This window comes from Sphaeramia orbicularis, chromosome 12 (genome assembly GCF_902148855.1).
Source record: "Sphaeramia orbicularis chromosome 12, fSphaOr1.1, whole genome shotgun sequence".
Lineage (NCBI taxonomy): Eukaryota > Metazoa > Chordata > Actinopteri > Kurtiformes > Apogonidae > Sphaeramia > Sphaeramia orbicularis.
Window position 1 is genome coordinate 78,257,106 of NC_043968.1, and position 16,058 is coordinate 78,273,163.

General features: G+C 38.3%; 1 protein-coding gene across 1 annotated transcript in view; it reads left to right on the top strand.

Moving 5' to 3' along the window:
- Nucleotides 1–16,058, top strand: part of LOC115429140 (small G protein signaling modulator 1-like) — a 34,934-nt gene that overhangs the window by 14,829 nt on the left and 4,047 nt on the right. The window contains 14 exon segments of the mRNA XM_030148388.1: nt 1,943–2,072; nt 2,446–2,572; nt 2,650–2,714; nt 4,059–4,204; nt 4,312–4,440; nt 4,512–4,579; nt 4,581–4,683; nt 4,782–4,850; nt 5,728–6,918; nt 8,269–8,393; nt 10,907–10,919; nt 10,921–10,990; nt 11,102–11,211; nt 15,813–15,909. Of these exon segments, the coding sequence (XP_030004248.1) occupies nt 1,943–2,072; nt 2,446–2,572; nt 2,650–2,714; nt 4,059–4,204; nt 4,312–4,440; nt 4,512–4,579; nt 4,581–4,683; nt 4,782–4,850; nt 5,728–6,918; nt 8,269–8,393; nt 10,907–10,919; nt 10,921–10,990; nt 11,102–11,211; nt 15,813–15,909 (2,443 nt within the window).

Genomic DNA, 16,058 nt, shown 5'->3' on the forward strand with positions numbered 1-16,058 from the left:
TGAAAGAAACACAACGCAGAAACGGCTGGAGGAATATGCATAGAGGGAAGGGAGCTCCTGCCGTTTCCGCATTGTGTCTGTAGCAGCTACCTCTGCAGGTGGCTGTGTGAACCTCCATTTCCCATAATGCACATCGCAACAAAATTCCGAAGATGCCCGAGTTACCTGCCGGCTCTGTTTGTAAACACATGGTTTATTTATGGTGGATGGCACTTCAAAATCGTTCACCGTGATGCAAGAGATTCAGGTGAGTAATGACAGAAAGACTTACAGATTCATGATACTGAGGATATGACTGAGGTTTTACAGATTTGATAAAAATCGGTCACGAAAGTCTCCCGCACCTTTAACACAAGATTTTGACGACTGAACAGTAGTAAACAGTGTAATTCAGTACACTACATGAATATAAAGTGATAGAAAAAGAAGACTCTTCATTGGTCAGTACATATTATAAATGTGGATATGCAACACACATCAAAATTGTCCTCCTCCCTTTAACCAAACACCACTGTGTGGTGTTTTTTCATGTGGTGTTTGGACAGCACAGGCTGGAGGCCTGTTAGAAGAGCATTACAGTAGTCAAGGCAGGAGATAACCATGGTCTGGACCAGGAGCTGGTGGCCTGTTGGGTTAGGTGTGGTCTGATCTGTCTTATATTGAATAGAGTAAAGTGACATGATCAGGTGGCAGAGGCAACATGATCTGTGAAGGTCAACTGATTATCAATCATGACCGCCAAGTTTCTAGCTACTTTTGTAGGAGCAAGAGATAAGGAGTCAGTTTTGATGGAGATGTCCTGCTGTATGGTTGGCTGAGCTGGGAAGACCAGCAGCTCAGTTTTGGACAGGTTTAGCTGGAGGTGATGGGCTTTCATCCATGCAGATCTGTCAGAGACCATCTGAGACTGTGGAGTCATCAGGGGGGAATGCCACATAGAGCTGGGTATCATCGCATAGCAGTGATATGACAACAATGTGAGTGCATGATCTGACCCAGTGAGGTGGTATACGGGGCAAAGAGGAGGGCCCCCCGCACAGAGCCTTGGGGGACCCCGTGGCAAGGTGGTGGAATGTTTGCAAGAGCAGAGCAACAAATTGACACCTGAGACACTTAGGGCCGGATCTATCAAAGGTTTGCGTGTATTAAAATGTGTGCAAACTCATTGCACACGCAAAAAAATGTACAAACTAATTTACTAACAGTGCGCACTAAGGGTTGCGTCTTTCAAAGGTGCAAAATAGCGGGTCTGCATCCAGTTAGTACATTTGCCACAATGAATATGCAATTTGGGGCATTTACACGCAGTTATACGTGTGCTGGGAGGAGAAAATGTAAATATATTAATTTAATACATGCAAAGTGATTTATCAAACTCGAACGCAATTTTGCTCATAGAAACTGCGTCTATATTTAACACATCTCAAAAGGAGGTGCAAACGGGTTGGATGCGTAATTGCGCTCACATGGTAGTTGTTAGGACAAAGAAATGATGAAACGAGAATGCATTTTTCACCCTCGTGTGAAGATATTTGGAGTGATGGAAGAAAAAATATGCAGAAGAAAAAATTGCGTCTGGATCATTCAGCGCACTGTTTCCATTAATGCTGTCGTATCCCAGAGCAGTTTCTACAGTGTATTGTCTCCAGTAGCGCATGTAAAACCCATTTAAATAGGGCGGTCTCCAAGACTTTGCACCTGTTGTAATTTGCACAAGCAATCTTGGTAAATCACCTGCAAACTGTGATCACACCTCAGATGCAAAATTCTAGATTGTGCAAGCAAATTACTACACGCAAATTGGGATCTTAGTAGATCCAGCCCTTTGTTAGGTGTTTTCAGTCGTTTCCATACCAACCCAACTCCAATGACCTGTTGTTACTAATGCACTCACTATACTTCAGATTAGAGTCCACATGTGGTGCCTTTGTTTTGATTACAGGGGAAAGTTTTTCCCAAACTTCGGAAGAGGAGTCCACAGAGCTCATGTGACTCTGTATCAGACAAGGAAGAAGATGAAGCAACTGATTATGTGTTTCGGATCCTCTTTCCTGGCAATCAGATGGAGTTCAGTAAGTGTCCTTAGTCTTCCTCTGCCTATTTAGGCTGATTGAATACAACTTCAACAACGATTGCATCTAAAATGACAAACCGATGGACACACATTTGTTTTCCGTGGTACATTCACTGCATGATCATTACATCTAGTTATTTGCTTCATTTCTTTATTTTTTGCCCGTTAGGTCCCTGTTTGTCCATTTCCCATTATAGTCCCATCAGCCTTAAGGAGCCTTGCATGGACACACCCTTAATATGTATGCCTCATCTCCATCTTCATCCACCAGCTTGGTTTGGTTTTTCCTTAATTTTTAAAAACATTGTATTTGTAGACGTGTATTTTACTAGGTTTTGGTGCTAATAGCTAACAGCTGTTTTGGTGTGCAGTGGCCCTGGAGCTAATGGACCAAGGAGTAAGCATGTGGCAACCGACCCAGAGAAAATCCTCCTGCTCTTCCTGCTCACAGAATGGTTCATCAGATGGTTCTTTGCCTTATGGCTGCAACCAAGAAAGGTAAGCATTTCAATATAAGTTCAACCCTGGATGAAGACTGTCACAGTTCACTAAGTGCACTAATGTCACACCAACAGGGCTCCGTTAAAGCTCCTTTGTGACACCATGAAGTACCAGATCATTTCTCGTGCTTTCTATGGATGTGAGTAGAAACATCTGCTGTTGCTGTAAATAATTAATTTATGATCAAAAACTTGGCTCCTGTCAGTGTTTTAATATGTTTTTGTATTTGTCGGCTGTATTTATGTGTATGTTACTTTTCAAGTTAAGTACAAATGCTTCAAATATATGTTCAGTTAGACCAGTGGTTCTTCTTTTTCTGTGCCCCCCCCCCCCCCCCCCTTTGGAGGACCATAAACCTCCAATCCCCCCTCAACCCCAATAATATTGTAACAGTGGTGCAATTATAACTTTTATTGACAGAAACATCAATATTATAACAATACTTTCTGCTTTTCCTTGAATAATTTGTTGTTCAAATTAAAAATAGATTTTTGTTTGAATAACACAAATAAACTCACCCAGACTGCTCCGAGACAATATTTATACAAATAAAAATAGGAAATGTACAGTTATCTCCAACTCTGACAGTAAAGTTCCTTTTTTTAGTCCAAAAAACACATGTTAGTTCCACAGATGAACATGTGACCAATATCAGTGGGTCCATGAGCCCATTTCCATTGGACATCTGAGAACATTAAAGTCCAAACTGGTCCAAAACACAAACATGTGTGTCCATGTGTCTTTTCCAGTCCAGTTCTTGTCCATTGTCCAAACCTAAACTCTTTGTCTAGTCTAGTGACAGATCACCATGGCAGTAAACTGGTTTGGTGGACGTCCATAAAATGAGTCCAGGGTGCTCCAACCATCAAGCATTAGTTCCACCTTATCATGTTCTAACCTAAAGAACAAAAAACACCCAAGACTGATCCCATGACCCCCCGGGAAGACTTCACACACCCCTTAGGGGGCCCACCCCACAGTTTGACCAACACTGAGTTAGTGATATCGTTGCTGAAAAAGTCCCTTTTTCGTCATTTTTCTCTAAAAACTTTTGAATTTACTCTGAGTTTTCATAAACATCTACATTATCAGTGAATTAAATATAGGAAAATACAGAATTTACACTGAAAAAAGCTAAATACAGAGGATAATATAATAAAAATGATGATAAATCAGTTAAGGAAAGTTAAATAGAGAGAAAAAATTGCCACAGAAGTACCACTAGGTCTTTATGGGTTAAGATAATACTAGACATACTTAATGAGATGCCATCAGTGTAGTTGTCTACTGTTGTGTTCCTGAAAAAGTAAACATCTATTCAACTATCATCTCTCTTTCTCTCTCTCTCTAATATGTGTATATATATATATATATATATATATATATAATATATATATATATATATATTTTTTTAATTTTTTTTTTAATTGATTTATTTATTTATTGTATGTATGTATGTATGTATTATGTATATTTTGTTCAGGGCTGGCGTACTGCCGTCACCTGTCCACAGTTCGTACTCATCTATCTGCTCTGGTTAACACCACTATCGTGGATCCTGATGTTCCTGCTGATGCCTACAGTGGGCTCTCGGTGGAGGTTTGGGGTCATTTCCTCCAGGACAGCTCTGTAAGAGTCATACCCAACTGTGACCGATGAAAAACTTAGATTTTTAAATTATTCCAGTGTAGTGTGATGTCAGAGTAAGCTGATGAAAACAATCTCATCATGTTTAGGCCTATGAGGAAAAGGAGATCCACAGACTGGTGTATTTTGGTGGAGTCGCCCCTTCAATTCGTAAAGAAGTGTGGCCCTTCCTGTTGGGACACTACCACTTCAGCATGACTGAGAAATGCAGATTGGAGGTATTTATGTCCACATCACAGATTCCATGTACTCAGGCTGCCGTCTGGCTTACATACAGTGTGTGTTTCAGATCGATGAGCAGATGAGGACCATGTACGAACACACTATGAAGGAGTGGCAGGGGTGTGAGGCCATCGTCTGCCAGAGAGAGAGAGAAACATGCAGAGGCATTAGCCAGATGTTTGTCCGGGGCCAGTTTGGAAAGAGGACCAGTGCAGAGGGACTCCACCATCAGCACAGATGCAAGTTCAAAAAAACTGCATCATTACAGTGAACTCCTACTGTCAGGACATGGTGGACAGTTGTGTCTGATCTGTGTCTGTTGTTTTTCCAACTGCAGTCTTCTCTCAGTAGCAGCTCAGGTCATCAGAATGTCCAGTCCCAAAGTGACTCCAGCAGTAGCACACAGGTAAACCACAACGACTACAGAGTTACAAGCTCATCTACCTGATGCTTTTACTACCATCACTACTGATTCCATCCTTTGTCTGCTCTTTGACACCTGGGGTCATTTTGGGTCATTCTGGCCCTTTGGATGAATTTGTGCAAAAATGCAAAAATTACACTAAGATATTAACAGTCCTTTTAGTTCAGGCTCCACATTCAGACCAATTCAATCTCAAGGGGACAGGATTCAGTAAAATACTATCATAATAACATGCAAATAATGACAAATCCAAATTTTTCTCTCTGTAAATGCAAATATTTTCATGTATTTCACTAAAACAAAGTAGAATTTTGCAAAAAATGTGAATAACCTGAAAAATATGAACAACCTGAAAGGTCTCAAAAGAAATAAGTACAATTTTAATATATTCTGTCTGTTATTAAATGTTGTGTATTTGTAAGTTATAATGTAAATGTGTAAATGATAAACTGACGCATAATAGTGTTAAAATTACACTTTTTTTTCAGTCTGTTCATGTTATTCACATCTTTTGAAAGGATAGTTTGTAGATGTAAACCTTTTCATAATGTAAATTTACTTTTTTTGCTCTAAACCACAGAGAAAAATTTGGAGTTGACATTATTTATATATTATTATGTAATTATTTTCCTGGTTCGGCCCACTGCAGATCAAATTTAGCTGAATCTGGCCCCTGAACTAAAATGAGTTTGACTCCCCTGGTCTACATGCTTTGGATAATTGTCAGCAGTTGTGTGAAAGGCGTGCAATTCACGGTTAATGGGATTACACCTGTAAAACCACTGATAACCGCTTCAGCTTTGAGCACATTCAGTCCAAAGTAGTTGCATGCTCATCTCTTTGCTTTGATCCACACCAGGTATTTGAATATGTTGAAGCAGCAGAACAGATTGAACCTGAGCCCACAGCGGAGGGGGGAGAAGGAGGGATCCCAGATGAACCTGCACATGCTCAGTCGTCCACCTGCAGCCGCTCTTCGACACAAGTGTCAAATCAGCAGCCGGATTCAGATGTCAGTTCACCAACCACCGAACCACCGGCCCAGTCCGCTAACCCTCCAAAGGGAACTACAGCTGGAGAAGAGCCAATGAGGAGCCCAGCAGCCAGTGAGTCAGCTGGAGGGGGGTCAGGGGGGGCGGACCCAGCAGCCAGGGACGAGGATTCAACCACAGGGACAACAGAGGGCACGGATGTTTCCATGGTTGATGAGTCCGTAAAAGGTATGTGTGACGCAGCCATGAAGGACATCCCAACAGAAGACCAGTCTGCAGCTTTAAACACAGACGAACTCGATAAGAACGTGAAATCGGGTCCAGAAAACATGAATGTTCTTAAGCTAGAAACAGAGATTCATAATGAATACTTCCAAGCGCCACCACTTGGCCAGACTCTGACATTTCAAGCGAACAAGAGCACAGATGTGGCAGCGGAGGCCTTGTGTCCGCTGACATCAGACAAAGACGACCAGACGCCAGAGCTGACCGACAAACGGGAAACAGCGTCTGAAACGACCCCGTCACCAAAAGTCTACAGCTGTTCCATGGAGACAGAAAGGACGGACACTAAGACAGCAGCTTCAAACCCACCTGAGGCTACCAAAGACAAAGCTGCTGAAATAACACATGACAAACCTGGGTCCGATTCACCTGTGAGACAAGTGCTGAACGCTCTTCAGTCGGCGTCCAGAGGCAGTCTGTCCTTGTCCAGACAGTCTCCAGACACAGCAGATTCAGACGACTCTCCTTCAGCCTTGGAAATGGAGGACATCCCCGCAGGAATAACATGCGTGACATCTGAAGACAACAGGACCAGGCCTTTGGCGGGCCTCGCTGCACCCCCCCTGTCTCTGGACCAGAGACAGAAAGCAGCATCTGAGGACCTGGTCCTGGACCCGCATCTGGACACAGCCTGTAACACCAGTCCAGACGGCACAGACCTGGGACTGTCAGAGGACGAGCCTGAGATGGACAACATGCTTCCTGGTCCAGAGTCTGCAGACATGGAGGGAGACATCAAACAGGACGAGTCCTCAGAAGAACAAACCTATTCTGTAAGTTTTACCGTATCTCTCTCTATCTCTGTCGCTCTCTCTTTTTCTCCTCCTTTACTCTCTCTCTTTAACCCCAACTGGTCAAGGCAGACGTCCATCCTCCAGGAGTCTGGGTCTGCTCCAGGTTTCTGCTGTTAAAGGGAAGTTTTTCCTTCCACTGTCACCAGTCACAAGTGTTTGCTCCTGGAGGATTCTGTTGGGTTTCTGTGAATTGGCGTAGAGTCTGGTACCGACCAACTTGATATGTAAAGCGTCATGAGAGAACTTTTGTTATGATTTGGTGCTATGTAAATAAAATTAGATAGATAGATAGACAGACAGACAGACAGACAGACAGACAGACAGACAGACAGACAGACAGATAGATAGATAGATCTATCTATCTATCTATCTATCTATCTATCTATCTATCTATCTATCTATCTATCTATCTATCTATCTATCTATCTATCTATCTATCTATCTATCTATCTATCTATCTACACTGGGTTACAAAAAAAATGTTTTTTTGCAAGTTGTCTAGGTTTTTTCACCTGAATTAGGACCATTTTGTCCAAAAATGACATCTGTTTTTCTCAATCAGGTCAGGTTTTTTTGCTAATTTGATTTTGAAACATTTGATCTTCTCACAAAATTGATTACATTTTTGTGACTTTATTAGTTGATTTTTTTATATAGTTCTCACCCAAAATAGGTTTTAAGAGAAAAAAAATCATTTGATCACTTGATTCCTGTTAGGTACAATGGTGTATTCACCGCAGATGTAGCAGAATAGGTCAGGCTTATTTTTGCAAGATCTTCTAGTCGAAGCCATTTCATTCACCTGTAATATTAAAAAAAACATTAATCATAAATTGGCAAAAGTAAAATCTTCAGAACTCATTTATTGCAAGAAATATGAAAGAATTTTGTATCATATGATGTGAAAATGCCCATAAATGTAAGCAAAAATGTTAAAAAGCCAATATGTAGCATAGTTCAGAAAGTTGACCTGATTGAGCAAAATGAATGTGATTTTTGGATTCAGCACACCAAAATGATCCTAAATCAGCTCAAAAAACTTCAACAATAAATTTGCTGTTGACCAGTGTAATCAAAGGGTTGACCGTCCCAGTCGTGTGCCGTTGTGTCCTTGGGCAAGACACTTCACCCACCTGCCTCTAGCGTCACTCACACTGGTGTATGAATGTGTATGAATGTTCAGTGGTGGTGGGAGGGGCCACAGCTGTGGATACAGACGTAGTTAAAACCACCAGGATGTGAATAATGGATCAATAATGTAAGCACTTTGGGTGAATTGAAAAGCACAACAGAAATCTAATCCATTATTTATGTATTTATTTTTTTCAGCAAGAACAGCTGGATATGTATTTAATCAATTTGCATCGCATCGACAAAGACGTGAGACGCTGCGACAGAACATACTGGTACTTCACTCCCACCAACTTGGAAAAGCTTCGTAACATCATGTGCAGGTAAGAAGTCGAATAAATTATGTCAAATTTGTTTTGTGAATTAAGTTTGAAAAATAATAGCTTACAGAATATAGTTACTGTTTATAATTACCAATGTAAATCTATAAATTACTTCATCAAAATGTAATCTAAGTAATCTAGATTGTTACATACAAACTGCAGGTGTGCTGAAACTGTCAGCTCTTTTAAATCAAGGTTAGACTCATTTGTTTCCAGCTGCCTTTGAGTAAAGTAGGTTTGTTTTTGTTTTCAGTTCTAATACCTGCACTGAAACTCACAGTTATAACTGTTCTGGTTGCTTTTAATCCAGACTGTTTTTAGCTTTTCTTTTAACTGTCTCTGTATCTTGTTTTGATTTCTGTCTTTCTTTTTATTCTTTCTGCACTTTCCTTTTGACTAATGTCTTATTCTCTTTGATTTTCATGTAATTTTATGTGTTGCTGTGCCTTTGTAAAGCACTTTGAACTGCCCTGTGTATGAATGGTGTTGTATAAATACATTTGCCTTTCCTTACACTGCAAAAATCTGAATCTGACCAAGTGTATTTTTCTCATTTCTAGTCCAAATAGTTCATCACACTTAAAATCAGACAGAATCACCTGAAGAGGAACTTTTCAGTGAAATATAAGAACTGATTTATAGACAATAGATCTGGAAAATCTGATTGCAACAAATCTTACCAAGATAATTTTCACTTGTTCCATTGGCAGATTTTTTTTTGTTGCTTGAATTAAGCAAAAAAAAAAAACTTGAATTAAGCAAAATAAATATATATCTTGAATTAAGCAAAAAAAAAAAAAAACTCTCGTCTTAAGCAAAAAAATCTTGAATTAATCAAAAAAAATTTCGACTTAAGCAAAAAATCCTGAATTAAGCAAAAAAATCTTGAATTTAGCAAAGAAAATTTTGAATTAAGCAAAAAAAATCTTGAATTAAGCAAAAAATCTTGATTAAGCCAAGAAAATCTTGACATAAGCAAAAAAAAAAAATCTCAAATCAAGTGAAAAATTGAATTAATTGAATTAAGCACAAGATCTTGAATCATGCAAAAAAAAAAAAACCAAAACCTTGAATTAAGCAAAAAAAAAATCTTGAATTAAGCAAAAGATCTTGAATTAAGCAAAAAAAAAAACTTCATTAAGCAAAAAGATCTTGAATTAAGCTAAAAAATCTTGAATTAAGCAAAAAAAAATCTTGAATTTAGCAAAGAAAATCTTGAATTAAGCAAAAGAAATCTTGAATTAAGCAAAAAATCTTGATTAAGCAAAGAAATCTGTGACATAAAGAAAAAAATCTCAATCAATCGAAAAATCTGGAATGAAGCAAAAAAAAAAAATCTTGAATTAAGAAAAAGATCTTGAATTAAGCAAAAAAAAAAAAATCTGAATTAAGCAAAGAAATCTTGAATTAAGCAAAAGTATCTTGAATTAAGCAAAAAAAAAAAAAACTCTCGTCTTAAGCAAAAAAAAATCTGAATTAATCAAAAAAAATTTTGACTTAAGCAAAAAATCCTGAATTAAGCAAAAAAATCTTGAATTTAGCAAAGAAAATTTTGAATTAAGCAAAAAAAATCTTGAATTTAAGCAAAAAATCTTGAGTAAGCCAAGAAAATCTTGACATAAGCAAAAAAAAATCTCAAATCAAGTGAAAATTGAATTAATTGACTTAAGCACAAGATCTTGAATTATGCAAAAAAAAAAAAAAAACCCAAAACCTTGAATTAAGCAAAAAAAAAAAAATCTTGAATTAAGCAAAAGATCTTGAATTAAGCAAAAAAAAAACTTCATTAAGCAAAAAGATCTTGATTAAGCTAAAAAATCTTGAATTAAGCAAAAAAAAAATCTTGAATTTAGCAAAGAAAATCTTGAATTAAGCAAAAGAAATCTTGAATTAAGCAAAAATCTTGATTAAGCGAAGAAAATCTTGACAAGAAAAAAAATCTCAAATCAATCGAAAAATCTGAATTAAGCAAAAAAAAAAATCTTGAATTAAAGAAAAGATCTTGAATTAAGCAAAAAAAAACAATCTTGAATTAAGCAAAGAAAATCTTGAATTAAGCAAAAGATCTTGAATTAAGCAAAAAAAAAACCCAAAAAACCTTCATTAAGCAAAAAAAAATCTTGAAATTAAGCAAAAAAAAAAAACATCTTGAACTAAGAAAAAAAAAGATCTTCAATTAAACAAACAAAAAAAAATCTTGATTTAAATAAAAAACAAATCTACCAATGGAACAAGTGAAAATGATCTTGTTCAGATCTGTTAAAATCAGATTTTCCAGATCTATTGTCTGTAAATCAGTTCTTATATCTGACTGAAAAGTTCCTCTTCAGGTGATTCTGTCTGAGTTTAAGTGTGATGAGATATTTGGACTAGAAATGAGAAAAATACACTTGATCAGATTCAGATTTTTGCAGTGTACGTTTGATTATTATTATTCTTTTTTATTATTACTGGTCAATTTGGTTCAGAGTCAATAAAAACAACTGGCATTAACTGTGTTGTCTTCCTTACAGTTATGTGTGGGCTCCATCTGGACACAGGTTACGTTCAGGGAATGTGTGACCTTCTAGCTCCTCTGCTTGTGATTCTGGATGATGGTCAGTGGTACTTTTAAAACATCTGTCCAGTCAGCTCTTTTCTTTTCCTAAATGCTCATAGGAGGTTCATGGATACTAACTCTGACGGTATTGGATGCATGTGTTTTCCAGAGGTCATGGCGTTCAGCTGCTTCACTGAACTGATGAAAAGGATGAACCAGAACTTCCCCCACGGTGGTGCCATGGACTCCCACTTTGCCAACATGCGCTCTCTGATCCAAGTATGTACAGTATAATCCACATCCATGCACCTGAGGCTTGCGTTCACACAGGACCTCTTAATGCACAAGTCAAATTTTTTTGTGTGAAATATGACTTTTTTGCCAGCCTGTCCATCCGTTTGCTTTCTCAGTAAGAAATCTGTCTGGAATCGTGGGGCTTGAATCCAAATATGAAGGCGAGGACCGAGTAAACCAATCACAAATTAGGACCAGGGGTGTCAAACATGTGGCCCGGGGGCCAAATGCGGCCCGCCAAAGGGTCCAGTTTGGCCCCTGGGATGTTTTTGCCAAGTGCAAAAATTCCACAGTCTTGAATTGAATTAAGCAAAAACAATGTAGCTTGAATTAAGGAAAAAAATTTTGAATTAAGCCAAAAAAAATCTTCAATTAAGTAAAAAAAAATCTTCAATTAAGCCAAAAAAAAAAAATCTTCAGTTAAGTAAAAAAATCTTCAATTAAGCCAAAAAAAATCTCAAATTTAGCAAAAAATCTTGAATTAAGCCAAAAAAAATCTTCAATTAATTTAAAAAAAAAGAAGCTTGAATAAGCCAAAAAAAAAAATCTTCTAGTAAGTAAAAAAAAAATTTTTTTGAATTAAGACAAAAAAAAATCTTCAATTAAGTAAAAAAAATCTTGAATTAAACAAAAAAAAGTCTTCAATTAAGTAAAAAAAATCTTCAATTAAGCCAAAAAAAATCTTCAATTGTGCAACAAAATCTTCAATTAAGCCAAAAAAAATCTTCAATTAAGTAAAAAAAAAAAATCTTCAATTAAGCAACAAAAAAAAAAATCTTCAATTAAGTGAAAAAATCTTCAATTAAGCCAAAAAAAAAATCTCCAATTAAGTAAAAAAAAATCTTGAATTAAGCCAAAAAAAATCTTCAATTAAGTAAAAACAATTCTTGAATTAAGCCAAAAAAAAGTTTTCAGTTAAGTAAAAAAAATCTTGAATTAAACAAAAAAAAACTTCAATTAAGTAAAAAAAAAAAAATCTTCAGTTAAGCCAAAAAAAAAATCTTCAATTGCGCAACAAAATCTTGAATTAAGCCAAAAAAAAATCTAGAATTAACAACTTAATTTTTTCCCCTTTGTTTTAGTGCAAAAAATAACATTAAATTATGAAAATATTTACATTTACAAACTATCCTATAACACTAAAATGTGAATAACCTGAACAAATATGAACAACCTGAAATGTCTAAAGAAAATTCAGCCCAATTTGAACTATTTTTCTGCCTGTTCCTCAGTGTTTAGTGTCTTTGTAGATCTGATCCATAATGCACATGTAGAAATGATAAATTGAGGCAGAATATTGTTAAAATTGCACTAAATTTTCTTACGTTTTTAAATTTAAATTTCAGTTTCTTCAGGTTTTTTTTTTTTTTTTTGTGGATAGTTAATAAAAGTAAGTATTTTCATAATTTAATGTTGTTTTTTTTTACAATAAAACAAAGACAAAAATTTGCAGTTGTCATTATTTATAGGTTATTATGTCATTATTTTACTGGTCCGGCCCACTTCAGATCAGATTTAGCTGAATGTGGCCCCTGAACTAAAATGAGTTTGACACCCCTGGATTAGACCGACGTGACGCTTTTGTCAGAGGAACTTGAGAATGCAGGTGGAATCTGGAATTCAAGCCTTAATTTTGAATCAAGTAAAAAACCGACAACAGTTGGAAAGAGTCGTAGAACTGACTTTGACTCGCAACAAAAAGTAGTCGGTGCATATGACGCATTGCGAAACACCCGCCCCCCCCAGACTTGTGATTGGTTGGTATAGAATAGATGGTGCATATTTCACAGTGATTGGCCCAATTCTAGAGCTGTGTATCGGCAAGAATCTGGCGATAAGATTCAAATCACAATACGATATATCATGATACTGTTAAATAGGCAATTTTTTATGGTTTTGTTTCTTTTTTTTTTTAATTATTATTTCCTGGAAAAATTGAATTACATCTGAAATATGCACAAATACTACACACATTTTTATTTGATCTGGATCAGATTTAGGACCACATATGAAAGTGGTCAGGGTCAGATTTAGGACCGCATATGAAAGTGGTCCGGGTCAGATTTAGGACCGCATATGAAAGTGGTCCGCATATGAAAGTGGTCTGGGTCAGATTTAGGACCGCATATGAAAGTGGTCTGGGTCAGATTTAGGACCACAAATGAAAGTGGTCTGGGTCAGATTTAGGACCACATATGAAAGTGGTCCGGGTCAGATTTAGGACCACATAAGAAAGTGGTTTAGGTAAGATTTAGGACCACATATGAAAGTGGTCTGGGTCAGATTTAGGACCACATAAGAAAGTGGTTTGGGTCAGATTTAGGACCACATATGAACGTGGTCTGGGTCAGATTTAGGACCACATAAGAAAGTGGTTTAGGTAAGATTTAGGACCACATATGAAGTGGTCTGGGTCAGATTTAGGACCACATAAGAAATGGTTTGGGTCAGATTTAGGACCACATATGAACGTGGTCTGGGTCAGATTTAGGACCACATATGAAAGTGGTCTGGGTTAGATTTAGGGCCACATATGAAAGTGGTCTGGGTTAGATTTAGGACCACATATGAAAGTGGTTTGGGTCAGATTTAGGACCGCATATGAAAGTGGTCCGGGTCAGATTTAGGACCGCATATGAAAGTGGTCTGGGTCAGATTTAGGACCACATAAGAAAGTGGTCTGGGTCAGATTTAGGACCACATAAGAAAGTGGTTTAGGTCAGATTTAGGACCACATATGAAAGTGGTCTGGGTCAGATTTAGGACCACATAAGAAAGTGGTTTAGGTCAGATTTAGGACCACATATGAAAGTGGTCCGGGTCAGATTTAGGACCACAAATGAAAGTGGTCCGGGTCAGATTTAGGACCGCATATGAAAGTGGTCCGGGTCAGATTTAGGACCGCTATGAAAGTGGTCCGGGTCAGATTTAGGACCGCATATGAAAGTGGTCTGGGTTCAGATTTAGGACCACATATGAAAGTGGTCTATGTCAGATTCAGGACCGCATATGAAAGTGGTCTACATCAGATTTAGGACCACATATGAAAGTGGTTTGGGTCAGATTTAGGACTGCATATGAAAGTGGTTTAGGTCAGATTTAGGACCACGTATGAAAGTGGTCCGGGTCAGATTTAGGACCACAAATGAAAGTGGTCCGGGTCAGATTTAGGACCGCATATGAAAGTGGTCCGGGTCAGATTTAGGACCGCATATGAAAGTGGTCCGGGTCAGATTTAGGACCGCATATGAAGTGGTCCGGGTCAGATTTAGGACCGCATATGAAAGTGGTCTGGGTCAGATTTAGGACCACATATGAAAGTGGTCTATGTCAGATTCAGGACCGCATATGAAAGTGGTCTACATCAGATTTAGGACCACATATGAAAGTGGTTTGGGTCAGATTTAGGACCGCATATGAAAGTGGTTTAGGTCAGATTTAGGACCACGTATGAAAGTGGTCCGGGTCAGATTTAGGACCACAAATGAAAGTGGTCCGGGTCAGATTTAGGACCGCATATGAAAGTGGTCCGGGTCAGATTTAGGACCGCATATGAAAGTGGTCCGGGTCAGATTTAGGACCGCATATGAAAGTGGTCCGGGTCAGATTTAGGACCGCATATGAAAGTGGTCTGGGTCAGATTTAGGACCACATATGAAAGTGGTCTATGTCAGATTCAGGACCGCATATGAAAGTGGTCTACATCAGATTTAGGACCACATATGAAAGTGGTTTGGGTCAGATTCAGGACCGCATATGAAAGTGGTCTACATCAGATTTAGGACCACATATGAAAGTGGTCCGGGTCAGATTTAGGACCGCATATGAAAGTGGTCCGGGTCAGATTTAGGACCGCATATGAAAGTGGTCTGGGTCAGATTTAGGACCACATATGAAAGTGGTCTATGTCAGATTCAGGACCGCATATGAAAGTGGTTTGGGTCAGATTTAGGACCACATATGAAAGTGGTTTGGGTCAGATTTAGGACCGCATATGAAAGTGGTTTAGGTCAGATTTAGGACCACATATGAAAGTGGTTTAGGTCAGATTTAGGACCACGTATGAAAGTGGTCCGGGTCAGATTTAGGACCACAAATGAAAGTGGTCCGGGTCAGATTTAGGACCGCATATGAAAGTGGTCCGGGTCAGATTTAGGACCGCATATGAAAGTGGTCCGGGTCAGATTTAGGACCGCATATGAAAGTGGTCCGGGTCAGATTTAGGACCGCATATGAAAGTGGTCTGGGTCAGATTTAGGACCACATATGAAAGTGGTCTATGTCAGATTCAGGACCGCATATGAAAGTGGTCTACATCAGATTTAGGACCACATATGAAAGTGGTTTGGGTCAGATTTAGGACCGCATATGAAAGTGGTTTAGGTCAGATTTAGGACCACGTATGAAAGTGGTCTGGGTCAGATTAGTGCTGCTCCGACTGTCTGTAACAGATCAGATCCAGGTCACATGTGGGTAAATAAATCAGTTGAGACCACATTGACCCACATGTGAACCTAACCTCAGTGTATGACCACATGTGGATGCACAGTAACTACAGTATAATCATCTGTTCTTCTACCAAACAGATCCTGGACTCAGAGCTGTTTGAACTGATGCAGCAGAATGGAGACTACACCCACTTCTACTTCTGCTATCGCTGGTTTCTCCTGGACTTTAAACGAGGTGAGTGGAAATGCAAGGGGTCACGGTATTTGTTCGTCACCCTCAGTTCTTTACGTCTTCGTATAACGAGACACATGACGTCCAGATCAGACACAAACACTGCACACACACAAGGTCAGACACAGACGAGCAAAAGCATCAACACACAC